Source organism: Indicator indicator, chromosome 3, assembly GCF_027791375.1.
Source record: "Indicator indicator isolate 239-I01 chromosome 3, UM_Iind_1.1, whole genome shotgun sequence".
Taxonomy (NCBI): domain Eukaryota; kingdom Metazoa; phylum Chordata; class Aves; order Piciformes; family Indicatoridae; genus Indicator; species Indicator indicator.
The window spans coordinates 50060040-50076601 of record NC_072012.1 but is presented as its reverse complement, the minus strand read 5'-3'; the positions used below and the strand labels follow the sequence as shown (position 1 = coordinate 50076601).

The 16562-nt window shown below is 45.6% G+C and overlaps 1 protein-coding gene across 1 annotated transcript in view; it reads right to left on the bottom strand.

The window, feature by feature from the left end:
• Nucleotides 1-16562, bottom strand: part of LGR5 (leucine rich repeat containing G protein-coupled receptor 5) — a 107274-nt gene that overhangs the window by 48984 nt on the left and 41728 nt on the right. The window contains exons 2-3 of the mRNA XM_054400004.1: nucleotides 12093-12164; nucleotides 1482-1553 (exon numbers count right to left, since the gene is read on the bottom strand). Coding sequence (XP_054255979.1) covers nucleotides 1482-1553; nucleotides 12093-12164 — 144 coding nt within the window. The remainder of the gene's footprint in view (nucleotides 1-1481; nucleotides 1554-12092; nucleotides 12165-16562) is intronic.

Here is a 16562-nt window from a genome sequence, read left to right as displayed (position 1 = left end):
ATCCTTGCTCAGGAAAATGATACTATGGCAAACAGAATGTTTAACTCTATGAGGAGCTTATGATTTGAATAAAATTTTAATTCAGGCAAACCCTGCTGAGTTTTCCCCACTGAAATCAATTTCCTCAAACAGAATGTTGCTAACAATGAGCTGAGAATTCTATCTTCTGCAATATCACATCATTCAGCTTGCAAAGACTGAAGAATCACTTTTCACTCCAAAAAAGTCTTTTCCTCCCTTTGAATACAGTTGCATTCACACAGCTTAACATCCTTGTTCGGATCAAATCCTGTATCTCTCTTTATCTCTATCTCTATCTCTATCTCTATCTCTCTATCTCTATCTCTATCTCTCTCTATCTCTATCTCTATCTCTCTCTCTCATCTCTATCTCTGTCTTTACCTCTATCTCTCTCTTTCTCTATCTCTATCTGTATCTCTAGCTCTCCTATCATCTCTCTCCCTCTCTCTCTCTCATCTATGTCTCTGTCTTTACCTCTATCTCTTTCTCTACCTCTATCTCTAGCTCTCCCTATCATCTCTATCATATCTATCTAATCTCTATCATCTCTACCTCTATCTCCCTCTCTCTCTGTCTCTCTCCCTCTCTCTCTCTAAGACTTCTGTGTGGATAAAACTGCAGTAGCACATGCTGCCTTCAAACTGAAGCACACTCAATGGGACACTGTAAATGAAACCATTTTGGCCTACCTAAATCTCCTTAGACCAACAAGGGCTGCAGCTAGCCAGCTTAAGAGTAGATGGAGAGGGAAGCTCTTTGTAATTCTTTCCCACTTGCCTCTTTTTTCAGCAGAGCTTTATATACTTTTATAGTAGCATCTGGCCTAGGAGGTTGGCATTCTTTCCAGTTTACCTCTGCAAACATCCCCTGCAGCATAAACCTTATGGGGCATGTGGCCTGCTAATAATTTTAGTAACCATATATGCTATTGTTTCAAACAATGCAGAGTTCTGTGATAAGTTTTTATGATTTATCTTCTAGTAATTACACCACAAAGGACAAGAGATGAAACATGAACTGTGTTTTAAATTACCTGGTGGTCTATAATGGTTTCCCCCCCCACCACCCCTCCTCAGCTCTCAAGAAGGGGAGAAGGCACTTTGCCCACAGTTTTGTGTGATCTGGCAAAGTTCACTAAGATTTTTAGCCTTGAAACAAGAACTTCTGAGACAATTAGAGAAACTATTAACCAAACCAATTTTTTTTTTTTACCTTTGCTATTGTACAGAGACTTGATGAGCAAGCTGTTTTTAGAATGCCACCAATGTTTTCCAATCTTTGTGTTGAGGACACTTTCTATGTGAAAACCCAAAGATGTTATGATGTTCAGATGCATCTTCACTTCAGCTGCATCGTGCAAAAAGAGCTGAACAAGAGATGCAATTTACTTGATCAAGCCTTCAGTGGGTAATGAGTTCCCTGGAGCATTTAGGAAATCAAACAACACACAGTGTACTTACAGCACTTTCAGGCTGAAAAGGCCAGCAAAGGCTCCCTTAGGGATGGATGTCAAGCCATTTCCTGCAAGACGTCTGCAAAGTTTGAAAAGGGAAAACAGTGAAGACTTTTTTTTTTTTCTCTTCACGTGGAATTAATTTGGTCCTTAAGAAGTGCCCTATGGCTCTGGCTGAGCGACTGATGCCCAGAGGCACAGCTTCAGAGCCTTCTTTTGGCATTAATACACTTCTCAAATCAAACAAAAAGGAGAAGAGAAGGTCTTGGGGTACAGATGATTTACTGACAGTTGGACTGCAGAGACAACATGCAATTTCACACAATCACAGAGTGTTAGGGGATGGAAGGCATCTCCAAAGCTCATCCAGTCCAACCCCCTGCCAGAGCAGGAGCACCTAGAGCAGATCACACAGGAACACATCCAGACAGGTCCTGAATATCTCCAGAGAGGGAGACTCCACAACCCCCCTGGGCAGACTCTTCCAGTCTTCTGTCACTCTCACAGGGAAAACATTTTCCTCCTGTTTCCATGGAACTTCCCATGCCTCAGCTTCCACCACTGCCCCTTGTGCTGTCCTTGGGCATCACCCAGCAGAGCCTGGCTCCAGCCTCTGGGCACTCACCCTGCACATCTTGATCAACAGCAATGAGGTCTTTCTGTATTTCAGTCCATCAAGGTAATTAAAACTGTACTCATTTTAGCAATGCAAAAAAGAAATGTAGGTCAAATGATACACCAAAAAATTTGAGGCACAGAAGAGATCAAAGAAGAAAAGGCAAAGAGATTCTCCTTTTTTTAAAAAAGGAGGAGGTGAGTGTTGCAGTTGTACCTGTGCTCTCTATTGTATTTATTGCTACTCACACTTCAGTTAGCAATCCAAACATAACACACTCTGCTCTAGCTTTAGGGCCAAATTGCCTTTTAAAATGCCTATGCCAAATGCTCACAGGGTGTAAACTGGAATAACTCCAACTGACCTCAAGCAATTGGAATGAAATCAGTGTGTATTCAGTCCTGACTGATAAAATGGATCATAGATTTTTGGCAGTTAAGCTTAGGGTCTAAACTGTATTATTCCTTTCTCTGCTTATAAAAGGCAGAGACTCTTGTCTGCATCTGGCATGAATGTGACCCAGTCACTGCTAAAGACAACTGATGGCTCCTTTAGTGAAGCTGTCCACTGCCATCCCTCGGAACAAGTTCTTTGGATCTCAGGGCTCTAACAGGTCCCTTCTGCTAAAGAGGCAGACAGGTTCTTGCCTTCTGCTTGCAGCAAGCACAGCTCTTGGGAGGTGCTGGAGCCAGGGCAGAGGAGGGCAAGGAAGCTGGGAAGGAGAGTGGGGACTGAAGGAGCTGGGGATGGTTAATGTGAAAGAGAGGAGTCTGAAGGGAGACCTCCTGGCCCTCTACAACTCCCTGAAAGGAGGTTGTGGAGAGGTTGGTGCTGGTCTCTTCTCCCAGGTCATTAGTGATAGAAGAAGAGGGAATGGCCTCAAGCTGCCACTGGGTAGGTTTAGACTGGACAGTAGGAAACATTTTTTGAGGACAAGAGTGGTCAGGGATTGGAATGTCTGGGCAGGGAGGTGGTGGAGTGCCCAAGCCTGGCTGTGTTTGAAGGTGGTTTGGCTGTGGTGCTTGGGGCTGTGGTTTAGGGGTGAGCCTTGTAGAGTAGGGTTGTGGGTTGGCCTTGGTGATCCTGAGGGGCTTTTCCAACCACAGAATGTTTCTGTGATTCTGTGATTCTGTACTCCAACAGCAGCCAGGAAATCCCACACTGATTCCCAGCAGTGGATCCCAAGGACACAACCAATAAGAGACATAACTTTACTGCTGTGTTTAGAGAAAGCAGTCACCAAATCACCACTCCCAGAACAATCCTACATTTGCTAAAATGTCTTTCTCAGTGTCTAAATGTTGAAGCAAGATGAATGGAGTAACAAATGGTGGATTGTACACATCCCATTTCCAAATCCAAAGACTGTTGAAGTAAATTCAGTCTGGAGAAGAGAAGGCTCTGAGGAGACTTTCTTGTGGCCTTCCAATATCCGAAGGGGGCTACAAGAAAGCTGGGGAGGGACTTTTGAGGGTGTCAGGGAGTGATAGGTCTGGGGGGATGGAGCAAAACTAGAAATGGGGAGATTCAGATTGGATGTCAGGAAGAAGTTATTCCCCATGAGGGTGGTGAGACACTGGCAGAGGTTGCCCAGGGAGGTCGTGGAAGCCTCATCCCTGGAGGTTTTTGCAGCCAGGCTGGATGTGGCTGTGAGCAACCTGCTGTAGTGTGAGGTGTCCCTGCCCATGGCAGGAGGGTTGGAACTGGATGATCCTTGAGGTCCCTTCAAGCCCTGAGAATTCCATGTTTTAATTACAAGATTCCCCCCACTTTCTCCAGGAAGTTTTGGAGTATGGGTACAGTACTTCCATGTTTTCTAATACCTTACCTAACAGTAAAAAGGACAGAATCAGTTTTCAGTGCCCACACCAGCACAAAAATAAAGACTGCACAAGACCCCAGGAGCTCTCATTTTTCAAGGATGTGAATGCCCAGAGAGCTCAGTCCCACCACTCCAAGGCAGTAGGCAAAAGAATTCCTAATTCCCATTAACAGCCTTGAAAACCTCTTTGTGGGAAGAAAGAGCAAACACAGAGAAGTGAAGGGAAAACAATAAATAAGAACAGATGGCAGCAGATTGTGCCTGGTAATTTAGGACTCCATGTTCACATCTGCAATGGCCTTCACCACTTCTGCTGTGTACAGGGATTTCCACACACTTCATGGTGAGACTCACACAGTGTGCCTGATTTGTGTGGTAGCTGTAAGGCTGCACTGCAGCACTGCAGCAAAATGCAATTTCCAGGCACTTCTGCCTGCCTAACTGCTCTAATAATACTGTGATCAATCTGAAAACCTTTGTAGAGATATTTAACTCTCTGCAAGGTTATTTTAAGAAATTATTGGGTGCCAGCAAACCTCAAAGCACCTGTATGGATTCTGCAATCAATTTAAGGTGCCTTCATGGCTTGATTTTGTGACATGGAAGTTACTTGGGAACAGGCTGCCTCAGCAGGTAAAACAGTAGTATTAAACCAGTCCTTTGCTGCTGTTTTACTAAAAAAAAAAGAATCACAGGATCACAGAATTGTCAGGGTTGGAAGGGACCTCAAGGATCAGCCAGTTCCAACCCCCCCTGCCATGGACAGGGACACCTCACACTACAGCAGGTTGCTCACATCCACATCCAGCCTGGCTGCAAAAACCTCCAGGGATGAGGCTTCCACCACCTCCCTGGGCAACCTGTGCCAGTGTCTCACCACCCTCATGGGGAAGAATTTCTTCCTAACATCCAATCTGAATCTCCCCATTTCTAGTTTTGCTCCATTCCCCCCAGTCCTGTCACTCCCTGACACCCTAAAAAGTCCCTCCTCAGCTTTCTTGTACCCCCCTTTAGATACTGGAAGGCCACAAGAAGGTCTCCTGGGAGCCTCTTCTTCTCCAGACTGAATATATCTAGTTGGGAGGACTTGTAGTCAGGTCTGATTCAAATAGTTTTAAATTACTGATGGCTTTCTTCCTCAGTTTTCATAGAGACATTAATTGATAAAATGCAAGAGTTTCAGGCACTGCTTTGAAGTGTTACTGATCACAAAATGATTATGTCCACACTTGGATGTGTCTGCTCTTAAAACTATGAAGAGTCCCAGCCCAGGTAATTCTTTACATTGTTAAAAACCCCACACCTTTTGACTTAATGTTCTAACAACATAGGCATTCTACACAGAGTGTAGACTGACATACATCTAGAAATACTCTGCAGCCATAGTGATAAATATCTGCAGCTTTTGGAATTTCTAATGAAGAATTTGACTTAATGGTGTTGGACAAGTTCATACAGAGCAATGTGCTGATCATGGAGGAGCCAAAGCATATTTCTCTCTTGGTGGGAGTTCCATCATATGCACTTTAAGTAAAAATTAGACCTGAAAGGTTCATCAATTCCACAATTAAAAGATCTTGCTCAAAAAAAACCCAACATGCGATGAGATTTAACAAGGCTAAGTGCAGGGTTCTACACTTTGGCCACAACCACCCCATGCAGTGCTACAGGCTGGGTTTGGAGTGGCTGGAGAGCAGCCAGGCAGAAAGGGACCTGGGGGTGCTGGTTGACAGTAGCTGAACATGAGCCAGCAGTGTGCCCAGGTGGCCAAGAAGGCCAATGGCATCCTGGCCTGCAACAGCAATAGTGTGGCCAGCAGGAGCAGGGAGGTCATTGTACCCCTGTACACAGCACTGGTTAGGCCACACCTTGAGTCCTGTGTCCAGTTCTGGGCTCCTCAGTTCAAGAAAGATGTTGAGATGCTGGAGGGTGTCCAGAGAAGGGCAGCAAGGCTGGGGAGGGGTCTGGAGCACAGCCCTGTGAGGAGAGGCTGAGGGAGCTGGGGGTGTTTAGCCTGGAGAAGAGGAGGCTCAGGGGTGACCTCATTGCTGTCTACAACTACCTGAAGGGAGGTTGTAGCAAGGTGGGGGTTGGTCTCTTCTCCCAGGCAACCAGCACCAGAACAAGAGGACACAGTCTCAAGCTGCGCCAGGGGAGGTTTAGGCTGGAGATTAGGAGGAAGTTCTTCACAGAGAGAGAGATTTGCCATTGGGATGTGCTGCCCAGGGACGGGGTGGAGTCACCATCCCTGGAGGTGTTCAAGAGAAGCCTGGATGAGGCACTTGATGCCATGGTCTGGTTGATTGGATAGGGCTGGGTGACAGGTTGGACTGGAGGATCTTGGAGGTCTCTTCCAACCTGGCTGATTCTACGAAAACCCAACAAACAAACCTTTTTAAGAGCCAGAACAGTTCAAAGTCCCACAAGGTTCTCTCAAATGTTTAGAGGAAGGTGCACCTCAAAAATACAGCAGAGGTTCAATGTTGTACTTCAGTGATCAAAGTCTTTGGCATGATCACCAGGATTGCAAAAATGTTGTTTGCAGAGGTATCTAACCTTGGTTGGAAGAGTGCATTGGACTCAGCCTAGAAGGTCAGAGCTGGATGAACAGAGCTGGTTTGTGCATCCTGGCTTTGGAATCAAACCAATTGGTTTTTAACTGTCTTAATAAACTCAGCACTTTAAGGGTATTGACTCATCAGTGTTGCCAAAACACACAGCTAGGGTGGAACATTTAACCCAAAACTTAGTGGATCCACTATCAGGTTTTGTCAAACTCTGAATCAGACCTTTAATGTAAAGATTATGAACATTTTCCTCAACACTACAAAAAAAAAACCAACCCCAAAAAACCAAACAAAAAATGCTTTTTTTAGGCTCCTGCTGTTGTTATACTTCCAAGAGAAGACAGACACTCCTAAGATGCATTTTAATTTCATGGCAATACTGTTTTGGTATAAAGATCTTGTACAATCTTATTTTTATGAGGTCTGTATCTGGACCAAGTTCTGCTTGGCAATAGTCCCTTTTAACTAAGCCACATAAACAGAACACAGAATTCCTAGGTAAGAGGGGAATCAAAAATCATGTGGTGATGCCTGGAAGGGCAAAATGATTTTCATATGTACAATCATTGCTCAGAAAGGACCAGAGGTGAGCATGGAACTATTAGGGCTGTATCCCCTAAATAGAAACTGAATATCCAGTTCCCTTTCCACTCTCAATACTTTTTTTCTATGTAATAGTAGACTGAGGTGTATTACATGGCTCTGAACAATGAAGAGTCTCTCAGCACAATGGGCTTGAATCTGCCTTAAGAAAATGTAATCAGCTGGCTCACCTCAAAGGCTTCAGCTTTTACTGCTGCTTTGAGAAGTGACTATAAACTGGAGGGGTTGCATGAAACAGCACCACAGTTAATAAGAAACTGCAATGACTGACTTCTGTGAGCCAAAGGGAAGAGCTCACTGCCTGTGTGTCAAACAAAACACAGTGCTGAGGGACTTCATAGGGTGCTGGGGAGTGATAGGACTAGGGGGAATGGGTCCAAGGTAGAAGAAGGGAGATTCAGATTGGATGTTAGGAAGAAATTCTTCCCCATGAGGGTGGTGAGACACTGGCACAGGTTGCCCAGGGAGGTGGTGGAAGCCTCATCCCTGGAGGTTTTTGCAGCCAGGCTGGATGTGGCTGTGAGCAACCTGCTGTAGTGTGAGGTGTCCCTGGCCATGGCAGGGGGGTTGGAACTGGATGATCCTTGAGGTTTCTTCCAACCCTGACAATTCTGTGATTCTGTGAGACTTTGAGGTGTTTCAGAGTGTTTACGATCTGTTTTAGTACAGTGTAAGGGTTTGTATTTGGCATATGTCAGATTGGGCAGCAATAATCAAGTTAATGATGCTCAAACACATTTGTATATAGTAGCTTCTTCTTAGGCTTTTTAGGAGAGTTTGATGCTTAACATTTTTTTGAGTCTTTTACAAGCAGTAAATTCTGTGATTCAGGGATAGTAAAGAAAGAAGTATTTCTCTTGTACTACCAGCAATGAAGGACTGGAATTACTTAATTTGAAACAGAGGGTTGTAACAGTTTAATATTTCTGGTGGAAAAAGTGGGCCCAGAACAAGAAAAAGGTAAGAACACCTCCAAAAGTCTTGATCTGTAGGATTAAGTTGAGTGTTGAACAGTTTCACAAGAAGCAACTTAAGTCCCATGATTCTGTTTTTCTTCTTTAATGGCTTATGAGAAACCATAGAATCACAGAATTGTCAGGGTTGGAAGGGACCTCAAGGATCAGCCAGTTCCAACCTCCCTCCCACAGGAAGGGACACCTCACACTACAGCAGGTTGCTCACAGCCACATCCAGCCTGGCTGCAAAAACCTCCAGGGATGAGGCTTCCACCACCTCCTGGGCAACCTGTGCCAGTGTCTCACCACTCTCATGGGGAAAAACTTCTTCCTACAAATCATTGGATTGGAAGCTTTTAGTAAGGTTATTCCAGCTGACAGGAGATGGGACAAGTAAGCACAAGCATGATGCAAAAGCCCCCAAGCAGGGGCTTTGTGGCATGATGCCCTTCATAGGCACTCTATGCTGTTAGCAGGGGGTGTGGATCCCTCCTTGCTACTCTGTGTGTTAGCTGAAAGTTGCACCAACAGCATGTGCTAGTTTTAGGCTGTGCCTAGGAACATTTTCCACAGATTGAGCAGAAAAGTGGTAGAATGTAAATAAACTACCATTGGATGTAAAAGGGAAAATAATACTAAGGTATAAATAATCCTATTTGGCTGATAACTAACATAAAGTTAGTTGGATAAACTAATTTTTGCTCTTTTTCAGCTTTCTTCGCTCTAGCAGATACTACCTGGGGCTTCTGCTTGGCTGGTGCTGACCTTGGCACTCACCTGGAGTACAGTGTTCAGTTCTGGAGCCCCTGTTACAAGAGGGATATGGACATGCTGGAAGGTGTCCAGAGAAGGGCCACCAGGATGATCAGAGGGCTGGAGCTGCTCTGCTATGAGGACAGACTGAGAGAGTTGGGGCTGTTCAGTCTGGAGAAGAGAAGGCTCCCAGGGAGACCTTCTTGTGGCCTTCCAGTATCTGAAGGGGGCTACAAGAAAGCTGGGGAGGGACTTTTTAGGGTGTCAGGGAGTGACAGGACCAGGGGGAATGGAATAAAGCTGGAAATGGGGAGATTCAGACTGGAGGTGAGGAAGAAGTTCTTCACCATGAGAGTGGTGAGAGCCTGGAATGGGTTGTCCAGGGAGGTGGTTGAGGCCCCATCCCTGGAGGTGTTTAATGCCAGGCTGGATGAGGCTCTGGCCAGCCTGATGTAGTGTGAGGTGTCCCTGCCCATGGCAGGGGGGTTGGAACTGGATGATCCTTGTGGTCCCTTCCAACCCTGACTGATTCTATGATTCTATGATTCTTCTTGTGGCTAAGTGACTAACATCTGCTCTCTGCTCTTCTCTTTCTCTTGTCTTGTGTATAGGGAGGAAGGGGGGCAAGAAGAGGATGGTGTTGGTAGCCCCTGGTTTTGTCCAGGGGGTCTTCTTCTGTTGTTTATAATTTGTAAATATAGGTAAATATTGTAGATTTTGTGAATATTCATTGCATTCCATATTTCTAGATTGCAGTGTGCTTGTAGAGTTTCATTGGCTTTCCAACTGAGCTGGTCTGGCAGTTTTATTTTGGGGGTATTTTCTCCAAATTGGTTGGAGGTTAGTTTTCAACCCACCACACAGCAATACAGGGAATAACAACCAAAGAAAAGAAACCAAGGAGGAGAGGGAATTAAAACTCCAGAAGACTTTTTTTTTTCACAATGAGAACACTTCAGACATTGGAATAAACTCCCAAGAGTAGTAGTGGGCAGCTATAAGACTCAGCTTGACAGGGTGCTGAGCCATCTCATTTACACCACAGTATCACCTAGAAAGGTTGAACCAGATGATCCTTGGGGGGCCCTTCCAACCTGGCAGTCTGGGATTCTGTGTGGATGCTTTCTAAATGCAAACGCTGCCAGGAATAAAAATAAGCCAGCAAAGGGAAAGGCTGCTTGGAAGTAAGGCATTGTTCTAAGTTAGCACTACAAAATACTTTCAGGGTTTTTTTAATTGTTCATTATTATTATTATTAGTTTTAATCAGCTTTTGGTAGTCATGCAAATGCAGGTGTTTTACAGTTTGAAAGGGGAACTTCAGCCTAGTTCCTGACTGCAAAGGCTGAAAGAAAAATCATTACCATTGGATGTAAAAGAAAAATAATGCTAAGGTCTACAGAATTCATTGGATTGCTAATGGGATACAGAGCTAAGGCATAAACAGTTCTTTCTCTTTCCTTCTTCTGTTGCTTCTGTTTGCAACTTTCTCTCTGTCCTGTGGCCTTGCCAGGGGATCTCTGTTTTGACTTCTAAGTGAGGTACAGGAAGGAGGGAGAGAGTGGGGGAAGAGGCAAACAGTCCCCTGGATCCATCCAGGGGGGGTTTGAGGAGTTTCTGCTTTGATTATAAGTTGTAAATATCTCTATATTGTACATCTATTGTGTATTTTGTACATATCCATTTCATTTCACATCTCTAGATTGTGGTTTGCTGGTAAATAGAGCTTCATTTGCGTCCATCCCAAACTGAGCTGGGCTGGCAATTTTATTTTGGGGGTAGCTCTCCAAATTAGTTGGGAGGTAATCTCAACCCAGCACAAGGTGCCAGGTTTTTCCCACAAGATCTATGGTGTACCAGTTACTGAGTCCTCATCACTCCTCAGGATCCTGTATCTCCTTTAAGCCTGGGCCATTATAACTAGGCTTATTGCCAAATCCAGCTCTCAGGAAGGCACAATACTTTTCCCTTGTGGTTAGTCATCATCACTTCAAAACTCCAATTTAATAGGAGCCAGCAGTGTGCCCAGGTGGCCAAGAAAGCCAGAGGCATCCTGGCTGGGATCAGAAATGCTGTGTCCAGCAGGAACAGGGAGGGGGTTGTCCTCTGGGACTCAGCTCTGCTCAGCCCACACCTGGAGTGTTGTGTCCAGTTTGGGGCACCTCAATCCAAGAGAGATGTGGAGGTGCTGGAGCCAGGGCAGAGGAGGGCAAGGAAGCTGGGAAGGGCCTGGAGAAGAAATGTGATGAAGAGAGACTGAAGGAGCTGGGGATGGTTAGTGTGGAAGAGAGGAGGCTGAGGGGAGACCTCCTGGCTCTCTACAACTCCCTGAAAGGAGGTTGTGGAGAGGTTGGTGCTGGTCTCTTCTCCCAGGTCATTAGTGATAGAAGAAGAGGGAATGGCCTCAAGCTGCCACTGGGTAGGTTTAGACTGGACAGTAGGAAACCTTTTTTTGAGGGCAAGAGTGGTCAGGGATTGGAATGTGCTGGGCAGGGAGGTGGTGGAGTGCCCAAGCCTGGCTGTGTTTGAAGGTGGTTTGGCTGTGGTGCTTGGGGCTGTGGTTTAGGGGTGAGCCTTGTAGAGTAGGGTTCTGGGTTGGCCTTGGTGATCCTGAGGGGCTTTGCCAACCTGAATGTTTCTGTGATTCTGTGAAAATGACCTTCCTCTTTTGATGCTTGCTTAGCTAGGTTTTGCAGGGCACTTTCCCCCCAATGCAGGTGCTAGAGAGCATAACTAAGCTTTTTGCAGGATGTTGCACTTTACAGTTAACCTTCAGGGATGCTAAGCTTTAGAGTAAGGAAACAGTAATTAGAAGTGATTAGGACAGAAGCCTTGACACTATGCAATGTGGGCTCAGTTGTCCTTGACAGAGGCAGAGCCAGGCAGCAGGTTTTGGTTTTGATTACAGCTTTACTTGCAATTTTAATAAACATCAACCAGCATTCAAACTTTTAATATCCTGCTGCTTAACTATTTCCAAGAAGCAACCCAGCTCTTTTCACCAGCCCTTGTTTAAAAACTTTAATTTGTTTGGCTCTGCCTCTGCTCAGAGAAGCTGTAGCCTCATGGTAACTCTTTTATAAGTTCATTTCCAGAATCACAAGCAATTGGGTTTGGTGGTTTTGGGTTTGTGGTTTTTTTTTTTTTTTTCCCTTCCAACTAAGTGTTTCCTCATGTGCCAGAAGTGTCAGGCTGACAGCTTTCCTGCACTGCTTTATCTGGTTCCCACAGCAAGTCTGAGCCACAAACACAGGAATGTGCCTGGTGCTGACTGTGCCCACCAAGGGCATGAGGATACTTACAGCTCTTCCAGGAAGCGGAGGTTGTGCACGGGGTTTGAGGGCAGCTTTGTGATGTTGTTCATACTGAGATCACTGCAGGAGAAAACAGACAGAGCCTTAGCATGGCAGGCCACAGCTCTGCTCTCCAGCTGTTCATTCCACACATTTTTTAGGTACTACATTAACAAAAACTAGTTCCTCTGCCAGAGTGGATGAATCATTCATCCCGTTAGCCCATTAAAGAGTCTTCCTTCGTGTGCACAAAGCTTTGTCAAGCCTGATACAGGCTGTAGCCTGCTCCTTGTTTCCACAGGTTTTTGGAATGTTTTATCACGCTCTATAAATCAGCTGGAACACCAAACAGCCCTTTTAGCCCACATCATTTTCATAAACCACTCTGCTATATTAGCATTTAGCCTCCATCATTTTAGCCTCCATCACTTTAGGGAACCACTCTACTCTATTAACCTTTCCTTGGGAGCAGTAAGGGAAAACTGCTGTGACTTTTGTTGTTGTTGTAGCACTGTAGCACACTTGGTTTACTGAGGCAGCCATGCAAGAGCACACAGCCAGAAGATATCTGCACCATTCTTTACATTGTAGGAACATGGAAACATTTTGCTTTTGCTGGACAGGGTCACACCAGTCTGCAATGCCTCATGTTAGCCACCTCAGCTGCCCCCAAAACTCAGACCTACCTGAGTCAAAGGCATGACATATTTTCAAACAATAAGCATCCCCCTTTTTAGAGTCTTCTATTTTTTAAGCAGGTTCTCAAATTGCATTAAATAAGTGAAATGAACCATAAAACAAGGATGTAATGTGATCCTGCTCTGTAGCACACTTCCTGGTGGGGTTCCACAGTAGTTCCTGGCACAGGAAGCAACCAACCCTATCAGCTCTGTCACGGTTCATTCCAGGTATGTTTCAGACTTAATTTCATGTCATTTTTGTTTTATTCTTAACATGCTTTTTCATTGTCTTCCCTTCTTTCCCCCATACCCCACAGTATCATTACAGGATCACAGATCAGAGGATGTTAGGGGTTGGAAGGGACTTCCGGAGACCATCGAGTCCAAGCCCCCTGCCAGAGGAGGACCACAGAATCCAGCACAGGGCACACAGGAACACATCCAGACAGGGCTGGAAAGGCTCCACAGAAGGAGACTCCACAACCTCTCTGGGCAGCCTGTTCCAGGGCTCTGGGACCCTCACAGTCAAGAAGTTCCTCCTCATGTTGAGGTAGAATCTTCTGTGCTGTAGTTTATATCCATTGCCCCTTGTCCTATCACAGGGTGCAAGTGAGCAGAGGCTGTCCCCTGGGCTGACCCCCAGCCCTCAGATATTGATAGACATTGATCAGATCCCCTCTCAGCCTTCTCCTCTCCACACTAAACAGCCCCAGGGCTCTCAGCCTCTCCTCACCAGACAGGGCTCCAGTCCCTTCAGCATCCTTGGAGCCCTCCCTTGGACTCTCTGCAGCAGATCCCTGTCCCTCTTGAACTGGGGAGCCCAGAACTGGATGCAAAATTCCAGGTGAGGTCTCAGTAGGGGAGAGCAGAGAGGGAGCAGAACCTCCCTGGATCTGCTGGACACACTTCTCTTAATGCACCTCAGGACTCCATTTGCCCTGTTGGCCACCAGGGCACATTGCTGTCCCATGGATAGTGACCCATTAGAATTGGTTTGCATTAAGTACAAAAACCATAACCAGACTGCATAGTGAAATTGTGTGGAAGATGGCAGCTTCCAGAACTGGATAACAATTCCTGTAGACTGCTACATTAAAATTAAAATGTCAGAGCCCTCTATATTTTATGCAGACTTGAGGTGATAATTTAAAACTCTCCACTATTTAAACACAGAGATATTTATAGAGATGCTTATAGGTTCCAGCTACTTTAGGTAGTATTTAGATAACTTTATTTTTTCCAGCTGTGGAGACCATACGAGGTAAATAAGTTATCTGCATTTTGGTGGGCAGAAGTTCTGTTGCATGGAGTTCTTATTACTCACAGCCTGTTTCACATTACAGAATATATGCTTTAAGTCAGCATAGCCAATTTCCACCTTTGATCTTGGGCTGGATTTTAAAACGTGTAATTTAAACACATATTTCACGGAGAGAGGTTTTGAAATAAAAGGAAATGTGTTAATACTTTACAATTATCAAATCACTTTTGATAGTGATAGAATGCAGGTCTCTGCCTTCACTTCAAAATCTAGGTATAATTTGAGAACTGTGTGCTTAAGAAATTCATTCTTTCCTGTAGTGCTTTATCACCTAATTCCTTCACACCATTTAGCAGGTTATTATCCTTTCACTTTGATAAAGGCTCAAAGGATTTATCCTGGCTCAGGAATAAAAAAGCACAGATTTATTTGGCAGAGGAAAAACTCCTGCAGGGAGTGAATTGTGTACTACTGAATATTAAAACAAACCCAATATTTGAACAGTATCATTTCAATAGTCAGATTTGCAACATGTCTTAATTGGGGTTTTTGTTTGTTTTGGGTTGGGTTGTTTTTTTTTTTTTTTTTTGGTACACATTTTAGACTTCAAAAGACAGCCTAGGTGGAAGATGAGAATAATAGCACCTTCAGACAGACACATATTTAGGGCATTCTATAAAACCAGGATTAGCCAGCACTCTGCTTGATTGGGGACCCTGAATTCTGGTTTTCTACTAATTTCTATTACCAGTGTCACCCACAGGACCCCCTGATGGTACAAGAGCAAGTGCAGGGTTCTGCACCTGGGCCAGAACAATCCTCCCTATCAATACAGACTGGGGGAGGAGGTGATAGAAAGCAGCCCTGAGGAAAAGGACTTGGGGCTGCTGATGGGTGAGAAGCTGGACAGGAGCAGGCAGTGTGAGCTTGCAGCACAGAAGGCCAATGGGCTGCATCCAAAGATGTGTGGCCAGCAGATCCAGAGAGGTGATTCTGCCAATTGACTCTGCTCTGGGGAGACCTCACCTGGAGTACTGCATCCAGCTCTGGAGCTCTCAATATAGGAAGGACATGGAGCTGATGGAGCAGGTCCAGAGGAGGGCCATGAAAATGATCAGGTGGTTGGAGCAGCTCTGCTATGGGGACAGGCTTCTAGTTTGAAGCCATTGCCCCTGGTCCTGTCACTGCAGGCCCTTTGCAAACAGTCTCTCTCCATCCTTCTTGTAGCCCCCTGCAGGTACTGAAAGGTCTCTATTAGATCTCCCCAGAGCCTCCTCTTCTCCAGGCTGAACACCCCCAGCTCCCTCAGCCTGTCCCTACAGCCGAGCTGCTCCAACCCCCCGATCATTTTTGTGGCCCTCCCCTGGACCTGCTCCATCAGGTCCATTTCCATCATCTGTTCTCCCTTTTTCTGCAGCCCTTTTCCAGCTGATGACTATAAAATCAACATAGCAGCAAATGAAACTTTTATCTTTTCAAAAGACACAAAGTTTTGCTTCAACGACTGCATTGGCAGCACAGCTTACTCTGATATCTTAATTACACTCTGTGCCAATAAAGCAGCACACTGTGTCCCTGCTGACTTGCAAAAGGAACCCTACCTGTGCTAATGGGAAATAGTGCAAACTGCACTGTGCAGCTACCTGGCTTTTCTTGGTGACTACATGGGGAAATTCTGAGCATTTGCAAAACAGTCCAAGAAGAAAAATACAACAGGTTGGAAGGGACCTCTGGAGATCTTCAAGTCACAGAATCACAGAATCAGCCACGTTGGATGAGACCTCCAAGATCACCAAGTCCAACTGTGCTGGTTCGAGGCCAGCCAGAACATCTCTTGCCCCGAAAGGGACAAAAGAATGAGACTCACACAAACGGATTGGAGAGTGATGGAAAGTTTAAATGGAAAAGCGATTGGTGAAGCTACAGAAAACTACAAAGCATAGTGGCAAAGAGCATCCTAAAGCATACAGAGTCCCTTACATAGTACCCAGAGGCTTCCCAATCCTTCCCTTCTCCCACCTGAGGGTATACGCAAACCCTCAGGGCTCCTTCTTCCCCCTCCCACTGCTAGGCAAGTCTCAGGCTGGCCAGGTCTGAGACTGCCTCCCCCTCCATTCTCCTCCTGGCATTAGGCCTAGACAGGCCCAAGAGGCCTTGGATACTCCCCCAGCATTACCCGATAAGAGAGCATCTCCCACGGGGGCAGAGAGGGAAGAAAGAGGAAGAGAATGACTCTGCAGATGGCCTTATAGGGCACAGGATTTATGGGTAGAAATACGCCGAGTCCTGTGTCCACCCCTGTGGGTGGGCACCCAGGACACCAGAGGTGTATCCTATGCAGCAGTGGCAGGGGGCACCCAGCCCAAACTGCCACACCAACTGATCACCCAACCCTATCTAATCAACCAGACCATGGCACTAAGTGCCTCATCCAGGCTTTGCTTAAACACCTCCAGGGATCATCAGCTCTACCACCTCCCTGGGCAGCACATTCCAAGGCCAATCTCTCTTTCTGGGAAGAACTTCCTTCTAAGATCA